At 40.2% G+C, this 23,293-nt stretch overlaps 1 protein-coding gene across 1 annotated transcript; it reads right to left on the bottom strand.

Moving 5' to 3' along the window:
- Positions 1-7,656: 7,656 nt before the first annotated feature.
- LOC118668884 (40S ribosomal protein S24-like) lies at positions 7,657-8,189 on the bottom strand. Its single transcript, XM_036334206.1, has one exon. The coding sequence runs from the start codon at positions 8,147-8,149 to the stop codon at positions 7,757-7,759; it is 393 nt and encodes a 130-aa protein (XP_036190099.1). The 5' UTR covers positions 8,150-8,189; the 3' UTR covers positions 7,657-7,756.
- Positions 8,190-23,293: the final 15,104 nt, after the last annotated feature.

Here is a 23,293-nt window from a genome sequence, read left to right as displayed (position 1 = left end):
CTCACTTGCACCCGGGTGAGGTCATTTAGTTGTACACCTGGAAAAATGCTAAAAGGTAGGGGTTAACCACAGGGTGCTTCTCCATGTCTTCTTGCCCCACTCCATCCCAGCGTGGTGTTCACTGTTCCAAAAGCACCTGCCTGAGGGTGGGTGATGGTGTTTGCTTAGAAAAAGCTCCAGAAACCAGGCCTGACTGGCAAACAAGCCTCTAGCATTAGTGCTCAAACTTACCTGCACTTTGCAATCATGTGGGAGCTTTTGAAAGACACAGATGCCTGGGCCCATCCCCAGAGAGTTTGCTTTAATTGTTTCTGGATGGGGACCAAGATTGCTATTTTTTCAGAAAAGCTCTCAGGTGATTCTAATGCTTAGGTGGGAAGGAAGGGCGAGCCCCGTCTGTGCCAATAGCTACTTTTTGCTCTTGTGGGAAAGCAGTCACAGGCAGTGTGTAAGTAAATGACCATAGGTGTGTGCCAGGAAACTTCACTTATAGATATTGAAATTTGAATTTCATACAATTGTCATGGAAGTGTCTTCTTCAGCCATTTAAACTATAAAAACCATTCTTAGCTTGTGCCATACACAAAAAGGTGGTGGGCTGGGTTTGGCCTGCCAGCTCTCTGCTCCAAGAGATGAGTGGCAGCCACTCTTCAGTTTGATAAATGGTAAATGCTATCCCCACTTCCCTCCTTGAGCTTTCCCATTTCTCCATTGGCAATGACCTGCAAATCAGCTCTCACCGCAAGGGGTGTCAATCAAGATAGAATTCTATTTGATTTACCTGTGCACTTCACCCTGAACAAAAGGTACTTAAGTGTACACTTTGTACCTGTGATTGTTAGACAAGATAAGCCTTTGGTTTTTAACGCTTAGAGTCACATATTTCCTCCTAGGAGCTGAGGACAGTGTAGCATGAACTGTGAACAGACACTGTTCCTTATGGGTCCTCAGAATGAGGAAGGGGAAGCAGCAAGTGCGAGTATTTAGAGCAGACACAGTTGGATGATGCTATGTCCCTAATTTCTGCTGTCTACTTTCCATGTCTTCAGAGGGGCCCCTTGTTCGGCTCAATAGAGTAAATCATGAATAGTCCAAGTCAAGAAGTAGATACAGAAGAAATAGTCCCATTTTTCCTTCCAGTTACTGTCCTGGATGCCTGTTGATGCCTGCACCTGTGGCAGCTCTGTTGGAACCAGGAGGGGAGTTAGTCTGGGCAGGACCCACTGAGCATGGTAGGAAGGAAAGGTGGGAGGAAGCAATCCGAATCCTTGATGACATTGTTTAGCTACTGAATGAACCGCTGGAGCTGCCCTACTCTGGTTGGATGACTTGTTATAAAAGTTAAATTTCCTATTGTTTAAATTTATTTTTAATTGGGTTTTGTTTTTATAGCTGGAAACATTAACATGCATAAAGAGGTCTGGAAACACACATCCTCCACAGCATTCAATTCTAGGTAGATAATGGATTCCTAGTTTATCTGTATCTATGAGTCTAGTTCAATTTTGTTCATTTATTTTGCTCTTTAGGTTCCACATATAAGTGAAATCATGGTATTTGTTATTTTGACTTATTTCACTTAGCATAATACTCTCTAGGTCAGTGGAGAGTAAGCCATGTCCAGGAGGCTATGGGAACCAGTTTCTGGCCCAAAAGTGATGGCATTGTGCTAGAAGGTATTAACACCTTACTGACCCATCACAAGATAATTCGTGTCTGCACTTACATTCATTTAAGTAGTTTGAAGTTCTGAAAGCAATGTCGAGTTTTAAAATCCAGCAGGAGAAGTTAATTGTTCCTAGAAACCATCCCTGTACTCTGGGCCAGATGCCAGGTACAGAAGATGCCCTACCTATGGAGTCAGCCTGTGCCTGGCTCTGGGCCCTCAAAGATGATATTTATGAAGGCTGTGAAAAATAAAGGTCACCGTGGCACTGAGGAAAGATTAGAGAGAGAATATAGGGCTCAGGAATACACAAAGGAGTTATCAGTAGGTTTCTCCACGGTGAAGTGTCGAGATGAAAAGAACACATTTTCACAAATTCCCATGAAAAGATAATATTCAGTTGTAATTTCTTTTACAAGATCCCAGCAATATTTATAAAGTAATGGAGTGCTTAATATCTTGCAGTCATTTTCTCAGTGCATCACATGTTGATGCTCCACTACCTATAAGCTGTGTGAACTTGAGCAAGTTCATCTCCTTCTGCCTCTTTCCACATCTGTAAAATGGGGATAGTAAAGTATCTCCCTTATAGGGTAGATGTGAGGATTAAAAAATAATGGCTACTATTTATTGAATTCTTAGCACATGACAGTTATTCTAAATACTTTACATGGGTGATCTCACTTAAAAAAATGTGTCAACGAATGTTTACGTTTGTGTCAATGAATGTTTATTTAATGAAAGCAGAATTGTACAATATATACTACTTTGTAATCCACTTTTTCATTTAATAAAACAACTGGGACACAATTTGTCATTAAATATCCTTATCTCTCATTTTTAATGACTTCACATAATGGCATAATACTGATGTATTATAATGCAACCCTTTCCCTTTTGATGGATATATGTGTAGTTTCCAGCTTTCATCTACTATAAACATTTTTTGAAAAATGTTTATTGATTTTAAAGAGGGAGGCAGAGGGAGAGAGTGATAGAAACATCCATCTGCTGCTTCCTGCACACTCCCCACCGGGGTGGGACCCACAATGCAGGCATGTGCCCTGACTGGGAATCAAACAGGTGACCTTCTGGTGCATGGGACAACACTCAATCAACTGAGCCACGCCGTCCAAGCTACTATAAACATTTTGATGAGCAGCCTTAAGGCTAAAATTTCTCTCATATTCATGATGATTTTCTCAGGATAACTTTCTAGCAGTGGAACAGCTGAATATGTATTTAAAAGCAATGTCATATGCTCTTCAGGCAAGTTGTGTCTATTCACATTTCCACTAGTAGTGAGAGGCCCTAGCACTCCCCATTCTTTCACCAGGGGTGGCCTTCTGCCTAAATCATCAATTCAACGGTGGAAAATTAGTGTCTCCCTGTTATATTAATATACAGTTCTTCAGTTTTTGAAGAGGTTGATCTTCACTTGGGCTGTCTTATATTTTCACGTACATCTTATTTCCTCAGGATAAATTCCTAGAAGTGAAATTGCTGAGTCAAAGGAAGTACTTATTTTTTATGGCTTTAACGGTGCCAAATTGCCCTCCAAGAACATTGTGCCAAATTACACTTCCTCTGGTAGAGTAGGATAATTCTCATTTTTCCCTAACCAACACAAGTATTGTTTCTGTTATTTTTTCAAATTCAGTTATGCACTATGTCATAACCAGAGGTAGAAATATCAGGGAACAGATGCCAGCCATAACGGGGTTTTGGAGTCCTGGAGATTCTCTGCTAGTCATACATCAACCCTGTACTTGCTGGATGGTGGGGTGCCAGGGCAGGTGATGGAGTGGGGGGACAGGGGTCCTCTGGGCAGGAGCTCTTTACTGGCCAGTCTGAGGTAGCCTGCTACTTGAATCGAGAGTATGGCTTTACAGGCAACACCTGCTACATGTCATTCCTAGTCACAGCTCTGAAGTGTCTCTCATTATTTATGAGGTTGAATGTCTTTGACCATTTGGATATTTTTCTTTTGTTAGTAACATGTTCATTTTCTTTGTCCCCTTTCTATTTTTTTTTCTTATAGACTTTTTATATATTGACTGCCATATATATTGAAAATGTTTTCCCCAGTTTGTTATGTAACTTTCAACTTAATTAAGGTGTTTTTCCCCCCCTTAAGATATTTTAAATGTTAATGTAGTCAATCATTTTCTCTTTATGGGTTCTGCTTTCTTTATCATGTTAATAAAATTCACCACACTTGCATAAATGTGTATTCACTTATTTCATAAGTTCATCTTATACACGTCAGTCTTTCTGTGACATACGTTTATATATGGTAAAAGGTGTGGTATAGTTGTTCCCTTTCCCCCCAGTGGTTTATCCAGGGGCTTCAGACCATTTATTTGAGCTGATTCACTATCATATCTAATTTTGTATGCACTGGGATCTGTTTCTGGACTTTTCTGTTTTGCTGATTTGTTGATCAAGTTCTCTACCAGATCACACTGTTCTTCATCTCTTAGTTTTGTAGTCTATTTTAATATCTGATGGGGTGAGTACTAAATGAATCTCACTTGCACATATTTCTTTGCTATTTTATCTGTTATTTTCCAGCTGTACTTCCAAATCATGATGTCAAGTTTCAAGAAAATTCCATTGTATTTCAATTGGTGTCAAAACAAATTTACAAATTATTTTGCAGGAATTGATATCCTTCCAACACGCATCTTCTCCTTCTGAGCAGCACGTCTAGTATGCTGTATTTCCTTGATTCTAAGACACCACCACTTAATGAGCCACATCATTAATTTGATATGCAAAAAATAAAACAAAATGTTATATTCAGAACGTAATTGTTCTTCTAAATCCCTTTGATCCATTGATAGCAATCAGAGTGGCAGGTCCTGTCCTCTCCTTACTTCCCAGCTTAAGCAGTGAGGAAATTTATTTATCTTACATGTTTGGAAGTTTTGAGGTCAAACATGCTTCAGGGCTGGTTGATTCAGCTACTTAACAGTGTCATCAAGGTTCCAGCTTGTGTCCATTTTTCGACTCTGCCTCCCTGACTATACTGGCTTCTCCTTGAGGCTGCTGGCAGGTGGGGGCTGGAGCAGTTCTGGCACAATGTCCAGATACAAAGGGGACATTATTTCTTAGGACGGAGGATTCTTCCTAGAATTCCTGGCTCTGTCTTCTTTCTCATTTCAAGGATGGGGTGACTAGCCCACTCTGAAACCAGTCTCTGTAGGGGGATGGGGACCAGCATAATTATCTAAAGCCAAATAGAATGTACCCTGGATGGGTGGTGGTGGTGGTTATTCATAATTGGAAATCTTGGACCCTGGGGACTAAGAAGAGAAATGGGAGGGGCAACAAAGATAGCACGTAATGAAATTAAATGGCCTAGTTTAGTTAAACTATTTTGAGTTAATATTGGAAATTAAAAATGTCTTCTGGAAGTCAACTGGGAGCTTTAAACAGATGGATGTTTAGCACCTCATGGATAATTCCTCGTAACAGGCATGACTTGATCATCCAATCTGTCCTAGTGTTAAATTCTAGAGTCTATTCTGAGGGACTATGTAATTGAGGTACTTTGTGTGTAGCAGGAAAAGTTCTATATAACAGGTTTATGCTTCAGTGCTTCATATAATGTAATCTCTTTTCAAAGGTATTTTAATTGGTAATTAGGGATACAAATTCAAGAGTGAATGGCACTAAAATGTAAATATTCAACTGAGATGAGATGAACAAATAACTTTTATGGATGGATCATTTCCGACATGTATGGCTAATAACATTTTAACTTAGTTCTCTGGTGAAATTTCTTTTTATGTTGTTAGTAAGATATATCTCGATTTCCACAACATTAAAATTTGAAAAATCCAGTATCTTAGAATAGAGGCAAAATAGAATGGTGGTTTATATACTACGTTGGGTCACAGAATCAAACTTCAAGTCCATCCTGATAGCAATTAACTGAAATTAATAAGATGCAATTTAAGAGGGAAAAATGTTGTCATGCACTGTATGTAAATAAAATCAGTAATATGTGAGGGCTAACGCTTAGCAATTGTAGACTTGAACAAGATTTGAGGGATTTTGATGACATCAAGTTCAATGTGAGATATATAATGTAGTGGATAATAGCTGAATATTTCCAGACTTTAATTTTTTTCACCCTGTATATTCCTCTTTCCCTTCCCTACATTAGGCAAGTAGTTTTCAGAAAACCTAATCTTTTAGGGAACAGGTCCAAGGAGCTCAAAGGGAGAAGGGCAGAGTCAGGGGAGATTGGTATCCTCCCCCAGGCTACAGAGTTTTCCAAACTGACCGTGGGCAGAAGAGAAAGGGAGATAGCAGTTGGATCTGGGGTCCTCTCTTCATGGCAATTAGCCAGGAAATGTCGAGACCCCAGAGAATGGCCGTGTGAGGACTCTATGCACATGAGCCTTAGGTGGCCTTAAATAAGGATCCCTTGCCCTGTGTGTGGCATAGTCTTAGCAGGGAGTCCTTGGACCCACAGGCCAGTGGGAACAGGGAACAGTGAGCTTTTCAGGGGAAACCTGTGGGGACAGATGGATGACCAATGGGTCCCTTCACTCCTACCCCAGTTGATAGCCTGGTACTGACTGCATAAAATCCTGAAACTTGTGTCACCCAGGGGAGACGATGCCAAGGATAACCAGGTCAAATTTTCTGCCATTCTGTTGGGAAGGGGCAGGGAATCAGAAACAGAGTTATATAAAATATTTCTTGCACACACTCAAAGTTAGCAACTGAGAAACCTACAGCTCATAATCTTAGGCTGAACGGACAGCAGCAGTGTAGCTATGATGTAACCCACTGTCCTTTGCATTGCACTGTTCTCTTCTCTTCTCTGTTCTCTATTGTGTTCCAGGGGCCTGGCTTTCCAGTATGCAAGCAAATAGGAATGTTCTCATCCTCTAGGGCACATCCAAGCTCCCTTCTCTCATCTCAGACACCCTGGGATGTGGATCCTGTGCAGGGACACTTACAGAGCCTTCCTGATGGGGCCTTGGCCTCTCTTTGGATAAAGCCTGTCCTTTTCCTGAGTGGTCTGTGTGAGAAACTGGGAAAGCATGAGGTGGCTCAGTTCTACTTTGACCTTAAGAGAGAAGAAGGTGAAGGGATTAGGAAGAACAAGTTGGTAGTCACAAAATAGTCATGAGGATGCAAAGTACGCATAGGGAATATAGTCAATAATATTGTAATAACTGTATATGGTACCAGTGGGTACTTGAAATATTGGGGGGATCACTTTGTGAAGTATAATTATCTACCACTATGCTGTACACCTGAAACGAATAAATAAAAAACCCCACAAATTATTTCAAGATCAGTAATAAGGATGCAATAAATAAATGATCAAACTGCTGGAAAAAGAGCTCGTCTATCTTTTTGGAAAGGACTGAGTTTAAGATGTGGGCCTTGGGAAAAAGGGCCCAGGAGTCGGCTAAAGTCACCTCAAATGTAGCATGTCTAAAACTGTAGCTCCAACCCATTCCTTTGTCAGTCATCCCCATCTCAGGAAATGGCTCTACTATTCACTAGTTTACCATTCATGGGCTCAGGCCAGTTAACCATCTTGATTCCTCTCTTTTCCTCACAACACACTTCCAAACCATTGGTAAGTTCTGACTCTCACTTTAAAACATTCATCTCCATCTTGACCCCTTCCCACTACTTCCACCAATACCAGCTTGGCCCAAGACACCACAATTCTTGCTTAGACAATTGTAATAGCCTTGTTTCTTTTCTTCTATTTTTGCTCCTCAATTATTCACATATTAACTTAGAATTATCTTTTAAAATGCAAATCCTACTTTAAAATATACAACATTCCTCTGTGCAAAACTCTCTAATGACTTTTCATCACATTGGAATAAAATCCAAACTCGTCACCACATTTCACTGGCTTAGTTGATCCAACCCCACCAGCCTCTCTGACATCATTTCCTTCCTCTCCTAACTAACTGGCCTCATTCTTTTCTTTTCTTTTTTTTTTTAAAGTTTATAGTTTATTAAATCTCTCATGAAAAATCTGCACAACCATCACAGATAAAGTCACCGAAGAATCTTTACTCCTTCTGTAGTTCAATCTCCAGCTCACTTTTTGCCAGCACCAACGTTGGCCTTTGCAGTCCCCCTAACTTTCTTCATTCTGTTCTTGCGTTCCTTTCTCTGTTTTCTTGAGGTCTTCTTCTTCTCATATAGGCCATGTCTTGCAAGTCTGTGTTTGGGTTCATTTTTCTTTGCGTAGTCCAAGGAATCATAAATCATGCCAAAGCCAGTGGTCTTGCCACCACCAAAGTGGGTTCTGAATCCAAACACAAAGATGACATCCGGTGTGGTCTTATACATTTTGGCTAGTTTTTCCCAGATTTCTGTCTTGGGTACTGTTGCCTTCCCAGGGTGAAGGACATCAATGACCATTTGCTTCCGCTGAAGTAGTCTGTTGGTCATGAACTTCCTGGTCCGGATGGTTACTGTGTCATTCATGATGAAGGTTGGTCTTCAAGCAGCCAGGGAGGAAAAGAGCTGGCCTCATTCTTTTCAACTCCTTCCTCAGGTTCTTTGCATCGGCTGTTTCTTTTCTACCAAGAATACACTTGCCCCACATGCTCATGTCTCACTCCCTCACTTCATTCAGATCTTAAGAATTATCAGTGCTTCTTTCCCTGATTACCCTATCTAAGATAGCCGCCCATATCATGGCTCTCTATCCTCTGACCTTGCTTTATTTTCTTCTCATAGCACTTACACCATATGTAACATTATTATATATTTATTGCCTCTACTGGAATGTAAGCTCATGAGAGCAAGCACTTTTTTTGTCTTTGTCATTACATATCCAGAGCTAAAACTGTGTACATGTAGGTACTCAATAGACATATCATGAATGAATATTTGAATTAAAGAGAATGATTGTTCCTGGCATGTTCCTCTACATCAGTGGTTCTCAACCTTCTGGCCTTTTAAATACAGTTCCTCATGTTGTGACCCAACCATAAAATTATTTTCGTTGCTACTTCATAACTATAATGTTGCTACTGTTATGAATCATAATGTAAATATCTGATATGCAGGATGGTCTTAGGCGACCCCTGTGAAAAGGTCGTTCGACCGCCAAAGAGTTGTGACCCACAGGCTGAGAACTGCTGCTCTACATCAAGCATGTCAAACTCAAAAGGCTAACATGGGCCAAATAAATGAGGCCTGCGGCCTGACAGCCGCGAGTTTGACATGCTTGCTCTACATAGTTTCTTTAAGAACTTGTGATGGAGGTGAGTGGCTCTGGGTCTTAGCCAAATATCATCTCACGGAAATTAACAAACATAGTGAGGGCTGGTGAAGGGTCTTGGTAGCTGGTTTGATGGAGAAACCTGAGGGTGCTTCTCCCAAGGAAAAGATTATTTAGGAGGGACAGACTATTGTCTTCTAATTTTAAGAAGTATTATGTGAAAAAGGGATTAGTTTTATTCCTTGTTGCTTTAAGGCTCTACTTCCCAAACTTTAAAAGCTCACCCATATCAGTAAAATATTTTCAGTACTCTTCCATTAAATGGATTCTTCTTTACAAACTATATGCATATTAACCATGGATAATGACAAAGTGACCCAATTTTCTCTCTTGGGAAGAACAAATGCCAGCTTCTGAGAATAGACAACCCACTGGGTCCCTGGGAGAGCTTATTGGACCTGAATGACAATTGGCCCTTGTTTCAGTTCCTCATGAGGGACCCTTGCAATCCAGGCTCAGGGTCCTATCCTGAAATCCCGCCTTCTGCATATGGCCTACACCACCCCCTCATCACCTAGGGCCACCTGAGCACCTGTCTCCCCTGGACACTGTTATCTAAAGGGAGAACTTTCTCATGGTAAGAGCCATCCAGCAGGGGAATATGCTGGCCTCTCAGGAAGTGTGTATCGTCTTACACACTTGCTTTAACTCAAGTGACCTGTCTTCCTGGAAATTTGGCATTTACTAGAAATTTGGACCAGACTGTTTCTCAAGGAGTGCCATCTGCAACAGAATCAGCTGCTAGAAATGCAGATCTCTGGGCCTGACCCAGACCTCCTGCATCAACATATCTTGGGGGAGAATCTGCAAACTTATACTCAAGTCCTGCTGAATAAAACACACTAGGAACTTCCTCCCCATTCTAAGAGTCCATGACTCAAGTTCTAATGCTGCTTATTAACTGGGACTAGCAGGAAGCCCTTAGGCACATTAGCCTTTTGGGCCTCTGTTTTGTCACCTTTAAAATAGAAGTTAAACCCTAACTGGTTTGGCTCAGTGGATAGAGCGTGGGCCTACAGACTAGAAGGTCCCAGGTTTGATTCCAGTCAAGGGCATGTACCTTGGTTGCGGGCACATCCCCAATAGGAGGTGTGCAGAAAGCAGCTGATCGATGTTTCTCTCCCATCGATGTTTCTAACGCTCTATCCCTCTCTGTAAAAAAATTAATAAAATATATTTTTAAAACAGAAGTTAAGTTATATTTCTTCTAGCTCTTGAGTCTCATGCCTCTATTTTCTACTTGTCTCTCTTTTATGTGAAGCTTTTGCTTGTAGCTGGGTACCAGTGAGCGTGTTAAAAAAATGTTTGTTGCAGTCAAATGAAATATAGGAAGTGCTCAATAATTTTTTGTTGATTGATAGCCTGGTTAAGGGTTAGTCAAAGGAGACCATTCAAAACAGGAGAAAGGCCACATCTTAAAAGCCAGGAGCTTCCCAAATCTTGGCTCACTTCAGAGCCTAACATGAAAGCCGTTATTTAAGTTGTGCCTCTGAAGTGGGTTGGAGGGAGGAGGCAATGACTTACCATCCCCGGGCTTCCACGGGCCAATAAATGCTCTGCTAGCGATGCTGGTTGCCTGAATGAGGTTTCCCCCCTGTGGCTTTATCAAAGGCCATGGCCTGCAGCCAGACACACAGAGCTGTTCCTGTGTGGGCACAGAGACTCCTTGTCAGGCTGCCCCTCAGAGGAGCCACAGGGTTTTCCATCCCCTCTGTAGGGAGGAGGATGAAGGAGGAGAAGGAAGCCAATGGGGTTTGTCCAAATCCCAGAAACAGCAGGCAAGACGAGCAATACTCATGGTCACATCTAGAGATGCAGAAGCCCCAGGCTGTGTCTTCATCTGCTTTGTTTCAAAGAGAACATTTTTGAGTCAGGGACAGTGTATGTTTTTGGGAATCTGATGGAGGCTCCTGTCCATGGGACCTTCATGGCTCCTGTCAGATGAAGGCGGTCCAGGAGGTCAGACTGCCTGGGTGGGGACCTGAGCTCTTTCATCGGAGTCTGCACTTCTTTTCCAAGGCCTGAAGGACATCGGAGTGAGCTGCTCCTGAGGACGGCCATCCCCATGCTCAGGGCCTAGGTGAGGACCCCAATGCGGTGACTCAGTGGCTCTCATCCTTTGTCCTCAGACTCTGGTTTCATGCAAGCTTCATCCAGGCTCAAGAGTCCTCGAGTGTCCCCCTCACTTGGACCCCTTCCTTTTCCTTCCTTCAGCTCCCTACCTATACAGATAAACCCCCAAGATTCACCAGAGAGATATGAGGACTGGATGGCAGCCCAAGTATCTTTTTTCCAGCCTGGTCCCTCAGGGAAGAGCAGGAGGAAACATTTGCATTAATTAAACACCCATTATGTGTGAGGCACCCACTATGTGTTTTACGCCAATACTCTCCAAAGTGGGGTGCAAGATCCCCAAGGATCTGCCGAAACCGGTTTGGCTCAGTGGATAGAGCATTGGCCTGCAGACTGAAAGGTCCCAGGTTCAATTCCGGTCAAGGGCATGTATCTGGGTTGCGGGCACATCCCCTGTAGGAGATGTGCAGGAGGCAGCTGATCGATGTTTCTCTCTCACTCATTGATGTTTCTAACTATCTCTCTCCCTTCCTCTCTGTAAAAAATCAATTAAAAAAAAAAAAAAAAAGATCCCCAAGGATCTGGCAGAGCAGGAAAACATAACTAGGACTTCAATTTGTATTTATTTTCTAATCCAATAAATAAGAAATTAAGCATTTGACGGAGACTAGCACCTTCATACATAGAATCTGCGGTATATTGAGGGTAGAATGGAGGTTAGGACCACAAAGAAGTGGCACCTTCAGGCTTTCATTTGTTCATTTTTAGTATATTAAGATAAACCATGATGGACACAAAAGAATTTATAGATTTTAAAATAATCCTCACAAAGCAAACAAGTGGCCTCAAAGAAGCCATGTGTTGAAAATAATACTGAAATTTAAGTATAAGTAAACAAAAGGTAGTAGGGAATACTTCCCTTCCTGGAGTGAGTTGTATCAGCCAGACATGTTATAAAGGAAAACAGTGGCCATACAATCAGATCTGATGAGAAGTTGGTAAAAGCAGAAAATTGGTAAAGACTGTTTGAAATATGAGTTTACACCCATCATCTGTAAGGTGACCCTCCTAAGTTTACTACCGTGCTTTGAGATAATACTTAATGGGTATATAAAACCATCACATTTAGCAACATATTTAAAAACCAAGCTCTCAAAACATGAAGGCATGTCTTTACAGTTTTTCAGAAACATTTAGTCATAAAAAATCAGTCCTGTTAAGAAATTTTAATAAACTTAATATCTGTTTAAAATCTCTTGGTTTTTTGCACAATAGAAAAAGACAAAAAGCCATATAGTATTGGAAAAATACATCCTAATTTCTGGCTTAAATACACAGAAAACAATGACAAAAAAATGATATTTCATCTGTCAGAAAATGATATTTAAAATTGTTGAATGATGCTTAGAAAACATTTATGAAGATTTGAAGCAAGTACAAAGTATTAGATTGCTCAGTGTGAGAGCTTTTCTACATATTTAGATGAAAGTAGAGTTGTATCTAACACATTTCAATAAAGAAATATAATAAAACATCACTTCTTTATAGACTGCAAAGAAGCCACAAGGGGTTATTGTATACATACTAGTAATGAGAAAAAGTTGGACAAATATTAAAAAAAGGTCATTAAATATTTTGAACCTATTAGAAAGCTGAGGTCTCAACCTGGTCAATTGAACTAAATTCCAGGGGATGGGAAGGTCTCCTGAGGAGAAACAGGAGAGGTGAACTGTTTCACCTTTGGTACAGTATGGTGGAAAGGAGCTGCCAAAACAACAAATAAGAAGACAAGAGCTGAAATCTTAATGAATTCTTGAGGGCCAACTGTGGTTCTAGAATGAAAATTTAGAATCCCTGGAAACTCCAGACCCAAGGGGAGTCCATACTTGTCAGCTCCTTTGTATGAGCTTCTACCAAGAGAAGACTGGGGGTGAAGTAGGAGACTTGGGAGTGTTCTCCCCACTGTATTGCACAGGCATGGAATCCAATTCTTCCCAGATCTTATCATATGAAGCAAAAGCCACATGCTTCTGACATAGGGGGTGAGGAGAGGAAGGAAACTCTCCTATTCCCTGGTCCTAGGCAAAGAGCTGCTACCACTGGGCTAGGGGTAGAAGTAAAAGCCATCTGATATTAGAGGTAGGGAAGGAAACCTGCTTGGGGGTTTATAACCTATGCAGAAGGAAAATACTAGACAAAAGTAGCACAAAGGATGAACAGGAAGAACTATTACTGGATATAAAGAGGGATACTTCTCGGCCAGTGTAGCTCAGTGGTTGAGCTCGGCCTGTGAACCAGGAGGTCATGGTTCAATTCCCAATCAGGGCACATGCCTGTGTTGTAGGCTTAATCCCCAGTGGGGGCGTGCAGGAGGCAGCTGATCAATGATTCTCTCTCATCATTGTTGTTTCTATCTCTTTTTCCCTCTCCCTTTCTCTTTGAAATAAATAAAAATATATTTTAAAAAAAGAAGGATGTTACATAATAAGAAAGGGATCAATTTATTAAGAGGACATGATTCTAAGTATATATGTACCTAATGAAAGATCTTCAGAATACATAAAGCAAATACTGATGGAATGGAAAGAAGAAATAAATCCACAATTATAATTGGAAACTTCAAAAGGGTTCACTACCAATTCACACTAACATTGAAGGTTCTGAATGAAATTTCTTCAAGCTATTTCTTTTTCTTTAAAAAAAAGTCATCACAAAATGGGAGATATCTGTAATACTATCAACAAAAAATACATTAAAAAATCACCTGCAGGGAAGATGCAGGCACTTTGGCCTGGTCTCCCTTCTCTGTTCTAAGATAGGTAGGTGTGGTGAAGTCATACTTAGACTTTCAGAGCAAAGGCTACTATGAATGTCCATAGTGAAGAAGAGATTGACGAGAGGTTAGAGACAATGACAAAGTCTATTCTGATCCCTTCATTTTACAGATGAGGAAAATGAGGTCCAGAATCCTGAATAACGGCCCTGAGGTCACACCCCTGGTTGGTTATACAGCCAGGATTAGAACATAAGGACACCTGCCCTCAGTCCAGCGCTGTTTCTGGCAAAAGGAGGGGAGAGGTGTGGGAAGCAGAGTGGAGGAAAGAAAAATGGAAAGGAATGGAGGCTAGGAGAGAAGAGCAACCATTTTATAGCTGAGGACACTGGTGCTCAAATGCTTAAGGCAGCTTCCCAAGTACATGGGCTAGTTAGTAAGTAGCCAACCTGGAGTTGGATGCAGTTGACCTGACCCCTACTCACATTTGGGGGAATGAGAGAAGGTGTGTATTGGCACGGGCTCCCTTAGAGGGCCCTTGTGAAGAACAGGTGGATGGTGACACCAGTTGTGCCTGGGAGAGTCAAGGTTTCAGAGATGGAAACATTTTAGATGGCTGTAAGACTGGTTCCTAAGTGTTGCTGACCATCAGAATTAATCAAGAAGTTTTTTGTTTTTTTTAAAGGCCAATTCCAGGATTTCTCCTCAGATCTACTAAATCAGTATTTCAGGGGGAGGGGAAGGGGGTCTGAGAATTTGTCCCAATAGCTTCCCTGTAGGTAGATGGAGACCCTTGCAGGCCTGGTGGGACAGGGCTGGGAGCTGAGGCCGGCCTCAGGGGCCTCCAATCCCATGCAGCTACAGGCAGACCTTTGCACCCTCTTCTATGGGGGTGGGTTTAGGGGTTTTCTGAATGGAAGGCCAGAGTCCTGCCTGCTACTCTGAGCACCTAGCTGGGCCCCATCAACAGGGCAGGTGCTCCGTGATCTGTGCCACATGGACTCACTGCCATTTGCCCAGCGACTGTGCGTACAGAAATGATTTCTTTGTCAAAACACACAACAGGGAGCCTGCTTTGGCCCCAGGCTCCTGTTTCATAACTTTTTTTATTGGAGCAGAAAGAAGCAGCACATTATTGTTCTGCTCCACGTCTTCTCATGGGTCAAGAAAGCAATGAGCACTTTGTGCAACTAGAAAAGGCTGCTTTGTTGTCTGAGGACAGAGAGGTGAGAGACGAGAAGAAGGCCTTTCACAGACCATAAAAGAGACACACCGCACAAAGCAGGCTCGAGGTGGATGGGCGGGAGGGCTGGGAATGGGTGGAAAGAAATCACTTGCACTGATTCTCCAGCTCATCAAGTTTCTCGTGTCTTAGTAGTAAAAGTGGTCAGGACAGGCATGTGCCAAGGCTCTCTGGAAGAGCCCTTAGGAGGATCATTCGGGGACAATTTTTGTGCAATGATGATGTTTCTGTAAAACGGAGTGAGTTGACTAAGTTGTTGGAGGCATTTTGGTGTTTCAGGAAACGTTGGTACTAATAATATGGCAATAAGTAGTATGCTGTCTGTGTGTCAACTGCTCCTCCCCATGACCTGTGAGGAGACAAGGCGGCTGCTGTCACCCTCAGTGATAGATGAGGCAATCAAGACTCTGAGTCTGAGTTCTCTTCCCTCAGCTTACACAGCAGAGCCAAGTTCAATTCCTGACCCATGTGTTCATTTTATTTTATTCCAGTGATGTCAGAAACTAGTAATATAGCTATCTTCTTACATTATTGGCTTCACAAATAGGAATTTTTCCATATTGGATTTTCCACAAGCAGAAGTTGACTCAGCTGATAAGTTAGTACAACCTAATAAGATGTGTACATGACTTTGAGAAACATCCCTCACTAATATAATTATTTTTTTTTTTCCCCCAACAGGACAGAAGTGAATAAATGAGTAGAAAATTTCCCCTAAGCTATGTCTCTGCCACTTCCAGAAAAATGCTTTTTTTCTGGAGCAGTGATCCTCAAATTTTAGTGAGCAGATGAATCACCTGGAGGGATTATAAATCAGGTTGCCGGGCCTCACCCCTGGAGATTGATTCAGTTGGTCTGGGGCGGGGCCTGAGAATTTGCATTTTTAATACATTTCCTAGGGATGCTGATGCTGTTGGTATGTGGACCTCACTTTAAGAACTACCGTCTTAAGACTCATAGATACAAAGAACAGACTGATGGGTGTCAGAGGGGAGAGGCGTTGGGGGACTTGGTGAAAAACTTAAAGGAATTAGGAATTACAAACTGGTAGTTACAAAATAGTCACAGGAATGTAAAGTACAGCATAAGGAATATAGTAAATAATATTGTAATAACTATGGTACCAGGTGGGTACTGGAAATAATCAGGGAAAACTTTGAAGTATGAAATTGCCTAACCACTATGCTGTACACCTGGAACTAATACAGAATAATATTGAGCAAACTGTAATTGAAAAATAACATTTAAAAAAGAATCACTGGTTTAGTGTCTTTTTCTGTGTATACAAAACATGTATATTTGTATAGCTCTGCACGTACAAAAGATTATTAAAAATGAAGCCATGCTTTACTTATTTGTTTTCATTTAACAACATCTCTTAGACATCTCCCAACTCTGTAGATTAGATCATTCTTTTTAATGGCTACATAGAATTCCATTGTATATCTGTACCATTTAAAAAAAATATTTTTATTGATTTCAGAGAGGAAGGGAGAGGGAGAGAGAGAGAGAAACATCAACGATGAGAATCATTGATCGGCTGCTTCCTGCACTCCCCCTACTGGGGATCAAGCCTGCAACCCTGATGTTAGAATGTGAGCATCCCCCCTCATCATTAAAAGCTCTCTGCAAAGTTACTTTCAAATGGTGATGTCTAGGTTCAGTGTGAGGGCCTTGTCTTGTGTCACCTTAAATATTCTAATTCTGTCAGAATAAAAGTCCTTCCTGAGTCTTGGCTGGTTGCTGTGTTTGTTCCTATACATTGGGCTCCTTTGTCTCCTATCCTACTATAGTGGTTGAATGCCTGCATCCCACCCTTGGGAGCAGGGTGGGGGGTGATAGGAAAAGAAAAACCAGCAGAGCGAGAAATCTAGGGAGACCGCCAAGGCTAAGTCACTGCAGATCTTTAGGTGGAACTAAAATAAAACTTAAGCCGTGCCCTGAGCTTGAGTCCTTTGAGGAAAGTTTAATTAAATAAATATTAATCCACAAAAGCTCCTGGACTCCTTAGGGCAGTGGTTCTCAACCTTCCTAATGCCGCGACCCTTTAATACAGTTCGTCATGTTGTGGTGACCCCCAACCATAAAATTATTTTCATTGCTACTTCATAACTGTAATTTTGCTACTGTTATGAATCATAACGTAAATATCTGATATGTAGGATGTATTTTCATTGTTACAAATTGAACATAATTAAAGCATAGTGATTAATCACAAAAACAATATGTAATTATATATGTGTTATAATTCTGATGGTCTTAGGTGACCCCTGTGAAAGGGTCGTTCAACCCCCAAAGGGGTCGCGACCCACAGGTTGAGAACCACTGCCTTAGGGGTTCTGGGAGTGGGTAGGAAGCTTCTACACTCTTGCAAATGTTGAACTCAGGTGGCCAGGCTAGGAATGGAAGAAAGGATCCAGGTACGTCTATGCCCAGTTCTGGAAAGTTGCTGCAAAGTACTCACCGAACCATAATTTCCGGTGGTTAGTCAGCCTTTCAAGGCCCTCTGGCTGTCCTCTCCAGGGCAGGTGCCTCCAGGGCAACCAAAAGGGGTGTGTGTGTGTGTGTGTGTGTGTGTGTGTGTGTGTGTGTAGGGCCTGCTGAGTCCCTCAGGAACGACATTGTCACATGGCCTCCGAGTCTCATCTTTGTGTCTGTCACCTCTCACTGCCCCCTGGTTTAGGGGTGGGGGCCCTGGCAGACACACTATACCTGCTTTGTGACTCCGTGCACATCCCCGAGGGCGTGTTCCCTGTGCCTTGTGCAATGACTGCTGAGTCGCTGGGCACAGGTCTGAATGCATTTCCCAGGCAGCTGGCGCGATGACACCTGGCTGGCCCAGCTTTCTTCAAACACTTGGCTCCCCTCATCTTTACTGTGTTCTCTTAACATGCACTTGACATGGTAGTGGGAACCCGCTTCAAAGATCATTCACAGCACACCTGTGATGAGTGAGATCTTGCTTTGTGTGTATATAACATGATTCCCAGGGATTAATCAGGGTGAAAACAATAAAGCAAATAGAAATGTAATGCAAATTGTTTGTATTGTTAATAATAATGAATACAATAGTTATTACTGAGCATTTGCCATGTGCCAATCTTTGGACTAAAAGCTTTTATGTATTAATTCATTTAAGCCTCACAAAACCTCCCTGAGTTTAGGTACAATTAATACTCTCATTTTAATAATGAGGAAATGAGGTGCAGAGAAATTAAGTAACCTGCCCAAAGTTCAGTGGTGGAGGCAGGACTTAATCAGCCTATGTACTTGACCATGAAAACATGTTCATGGGAATTAACTATAAACTAAAGAAAACACTTAAGCACAGTCTCTCAAGTATCAGTTATTGTAAAAATGTTTATTTTCCCATTATAATTGTTAATAAAATATAGAAAATAACAGTAAATTATTCATAACATCATCTAAATAGTGACCTAGTCAGTCACTATTACTTGGTTTGTGTTTTTCTTTAAATGACAGAATTTAGTTGTTTTAACATAATCATCACACTATACATGCAGTTCTGCACCTTAACTTTTCCCTCACATTAAACCATAAATATTTTCCCATGTGGGATATAGAACAAAAAGCAACAAATGAAAACAAAACAAAACAAAAAGAAACTCACAGACACAGACAACAGCGTGGTGGTTACCAAAGGGAAAGGAAGTGGAGAGAAGATAAAGGTGAAGTGGGTCAATTATACGGCGACAGAAAGAGATTAGACTTTAGGTGTGAGCTCACAATGGAATATACAGATGACATCATAAAATTGTACGCCTGAAACTTATATAATGCTATTAAACAGTTACTCCCATAAATTTAATTAAAAAGACAAAGTACACAGGATGGCAGACACTGTTAGTTATCTAGCCATTATCCACAGCTTTTTTTTCTTCCTGGCCATTAGAATTCTAATTTTGTTGCTAGAAGCAAGGTGATAAATTGTAATTAATTTAAGTAATGACAATCCTGTTTTCCAGTTACTCAATGTCCCAGTCTCCCTTGCAACTAGTGGTGGTCATATAACCCAGTTCTGGTCAATAAAATATAAGGCAAAGACTGCTGCAGGGTCTGTGGGAAGGTACAACTGTGGGTGTCGTTACAGCCATCTTGTAACCATGAAGATACAAGCATGGAGCAAAATGCCAACATGCTAAGGATAGTAGAGCAGAAAAACATAAGAGCTTGGGGGCCTCAACCAAAACCCATTACTATTTACCTCCAGATCCTTGTTATGTGTGAAAACCAAATCCTTATTTGTTTAAGCCTCTGTTAGTACTGGTAATAATATAGGAACAGTGCTGACACTGGTCACCAAATACAGGATTGGGCAAAAGTAGGTTCACAGTTGTTCATATGGAAAACAACACAACAATTAATAAGTAATAATACAAGAGTAAACTCTGCTTTGTGTACTCACAACTGTAAACCTACGTTTGCCCCATCCTGTATACTGCTAATCAGATACATATATGTCTTTTGACCTAGCCATTCCTATGTGTGACTCCATCCTAAAGAAATGAAAGTACCTGTATTTAGAGATGTATATATAATATCGTTTTGGGATGCAAAGAACTAAGAACAAATTGAATGTCTATCAATAGTCATATGGCTGAATAAAATGGAGTGTATACACACAATTAAATGTTACATAACTATGAGAGAATAATTTAGACCAGTAATTTTCAACTGGTGTGCTGCAAGAATTTTTAAAACATTCATTACCTGGCTACTTACTTAGGGGCACTGATCTCATTTCCCTTAGATTATCAAATAAAAAAATGACAACAGCCAACGTAACAATAGCCGTCTAGTGTGAATGAATCAAAATCACACCTATTTTTGGTCAGATCAGCCAAAAATAATATATGTTTGTGTGCACTGCAGAAATTTAGTAATTAGTTTATGTATAGCATGAGTGAAAAAGATTGAAAATAGCTGATTTAGACTGATGTCTATTGACGTTGAGGGATGTTCATGATGTATTATTATTACGTAAAAAATAGCAAATTGAATAGTTAAAATTTATAATATAATCCATTTATTAGTGAAAAAATTCTGATATGTGTATAAATGTTTGTATAAGTCTACACAAAAGGGTAAAATTGCCTGCAGGAATGAGGGAAGTTACATAATTGAGTAAAACAAGCCTAATAGAAAAAATAAGCTACTCTATTATTAAACTTTATTTTTGTTGATCTATGAAGAAAACCATCTATGATATAAATGATATTGACAATTATGTTTTAAATATCAAATTAAATAGTAGAAATATTTTTGTTTTCTCATTCCTTCTTTGTAGAACATGAATTCCAATTATAATTCTCCCCATATCGATTCAAAGATATGTTTCATTTTCTTTTAATGTGGAGGAAAGTGAGCCAGGTTATTTCTTGTCACATAAGTTTTCCAAAGTCATAGTTTCTCTAGAACAATCAAGGCAAATCATACATTTGAGGAACTACTTGCGAATGCTCTTCAAAGTCATTCTGAAGGTATTTTCTTGACAAAGAAAAATACCAAGAATTGATTCCATTTTAATCGATGAGTTTGAGGTGGAGACCTTTCCTCAGATGCATGAACGATGTAATTTCTCTCCCCATAGTTAAAATTGCATTTACATCAAGACACTAGTTAGCCACATAACCTCTGTGTAGTGCAGCACCCAGCCATATTGTACAGCCAATTCATTGTGCATTGAACTGTCTGGGTCAAGCTGGAGTGGGAATCTAGTACATAGAGTTAATTATTACATCCATCTTGTGTTCTCTTCTTACTCTTTTAGCAACAAAGACATTCCTGGGGAATGACACAACGAATTTAAATTCCGCTTCCTTGCTGAGTAATGCCGCCGTGGAAGTAAGTTTCATAAGATAGTCCCATGTTAACATCAACATCACAGCAATTATGCTGACTAATTATGACCTGTCTACATTAAACTTTTCAAGAATGTTCTCAATGCAAAATAATTTATTTCCCAATGTTGTCTAACGTGAGCACATGTCCCAAAATTCTTATGTTAAAAACTGCAAAGCCAAAACCATTAACACCTACTGGGTTCCATGAATAAGCATAGCTAACCATATGATATTATTCAGATTTATGCTCTCATCAGTTATAAGAAAAATTATTTGTTTTCAACTAACTTGTCCTGAATGTTTTGAACCTGATTGCATCATGCTGAGCAACAGTATTTTCGGCAAATGTATATTTGTGTTGAGACAAAAACAATCAAAATTTCAGTCCATTTCTTTAGTTCAATGACTTTTTCAAATGATTTGTTTTTTCCTTTTCTGTGTAATGGGGTCTTTAGTTGTCTTTTTTGTTTTAGTAATAGCTTTATTGAGATGTATTTGATATACCATAAAATTCATCCTCTTTAGGTATACAATTAAGCAGTATTTAGTGTACTTACAAAGTTGTGCAACCATCACCACTACTTAATTTTAGAACACTTTTAATGTCCTCCCCCCCAAAATGCTATACTCAATAGCAGACACTCTTTCCTGCTCTCTCCTGGCCCCAGACAATAACTAATGTATGGATTTGCCTATTTTATATATTAGACATTTCATGAAAATAGAACCACATTTAAGAAACCCCATTAACCGTTGGTGGACATTTGTTTCCCCCCTGCTTTTTAAGCTATAACAAATAATGTTGCTATGAACATCATGCATAAGGTTTTGTGTGAACATTTTAATTTCTCTTGTGTCTATGCCTAGGAGCAAAATTTCTGAGTCAGATAGTGACTCTATGATTAATAATTTGAGGGACTTTTTCCAAAGTGGTTACATCGTTTTGCATCATACCAGCAATATATGAGGGTTTAATTTCTCCATTTCCTTGCCATCGCTTACTAGTATCTGATTTTTTAATTCTAATCATCCTAGTGGGCGTGAAGTGGTATCTCACTGTGGTTTGTTTGCATTTCTCTGATGAGTAATAATGCTGAGCACCTTTTCACGTGCACATTGGCCATTTATATGTCTTTGGAGAGATGTTTATCTAAATCCTTTTCCCTTTTATTTATTTATTTTTATCATTTTAAAATATATTTTTATTGATTTCAGAGAGGAAGGGAGAGGGAGAGACAGACAGAAACATCAAAGATGAGAGAGAACCATTAATTGGTTACCTCCTGCAAGACCCCCACTGGGAACTGAGCCCACAACCTAGGCATGTGCCCTGACCAGGAATTGAACCATGACCTCCTGGTTCAAAGGTTGATGCTCAACCACCAAGTCACACTGGCCAGGCCCTTTGCCAATTTTCAATTAATTTGTCTTTTTATTGTTGAATTATGAATTCTTCATATATTTCAGGTACTTGACTGTTATTATATATATGATTTAAAAATATTTTCTCCCATTCTATCTTTTTATTTTCTTGATGGTGTTCTTTTATACACAAAAGATTTTAATTATTTTGGATTCCAATTGATCTATTTTTTCTGTTGTTGCTTGTGCTTTTGGTGTCCTGGCTAAGAACCATTTTCTAGCCTAAGTTCAGAAGATTTACTCCTATGTTTTCTCTAAGAATTTTTATGGCTTTAGTTCTTATTTAGGTTTATGATCTATTTTGAGTTGATTGTTACATATGGTATGAGATAGGGGTTCAACTTCCTTAGTTTGCAGGTAGACATCCAGTTGTTTTAACACTATTTGTTGAAAAGACGACTCTTTTCCCATTGTATTGTCCTGGCACCCTTATCAAAGATCAGTTAGCCATAGGTATATGGCTTATTTTTGGACTTTCAATTCTATTCCACTGATCTATGCTTTAAAGCAATTTAAGCTATCCTTGTGCCAGTGCCATACTGCTTTAATTACCATTCCTTTGTAGTTAGCTTTGAAATCAGTAACTGTGAGTCCTCCTACTATGTTCTCCTTTGTTTTGCTTGGTCCAGATAACCTGTAATTCCGTATGAATTTTAGAATCAGTGCATTAGTTTCTACAAAGTCAGAGATTGCTTTGGGTCTGTGGACCAATCTGGGGAGTATTGCCATCTTAATAATGTGAAGTCTCCAATCTATGGACTTGGGATGTGCTTTGGGTGAGTTGGGAAGGTTCTCCATGGGGTTCCCGGTAGGCTTCACAGAGAGTGAGGTGTAAACCTGTTCTTTTTAAAACCTGAATTTATTGGGGTGACATTGGTTTGTAAAATGATGCAGGTTTCAAGTGAAAAACTCAGTGAAACATCATCTGCACACAGCATCACGTACCCATCCCCCAGATTAGTGGAGC

This window comes from Myotis myotis, unplaced genomic scaffold (assembly GCF_014108235.1).
Source record: "Myotis myotis isolate mMyoMyo1 unplaced genomic scaffold, mMyoMyo1.p scaffold_m19_p_14, whole genome shotgun sequence".
Taxonomy (NCBI): domain Eukaryota; kingdom Metazoa; phylum Chordata; class Mammalia; order Chiroptera; family Vespertilionidae; genus Myotis; species Myotis myotis.
Note: the sequence above shows the minus strand (reverse complement) of the source record. Positions and strands in the feature narration are given on the sequence as shown.

Excerpts from the sequence above, each read along its gene's own strand:
- LOC118668884 (XM_036334206.1), bottom strand. The coding sequence starts at position 8,149 with ATGAATGACACAGTAACCATCCGGACCAGGAAGTTCATGACCAACAGA.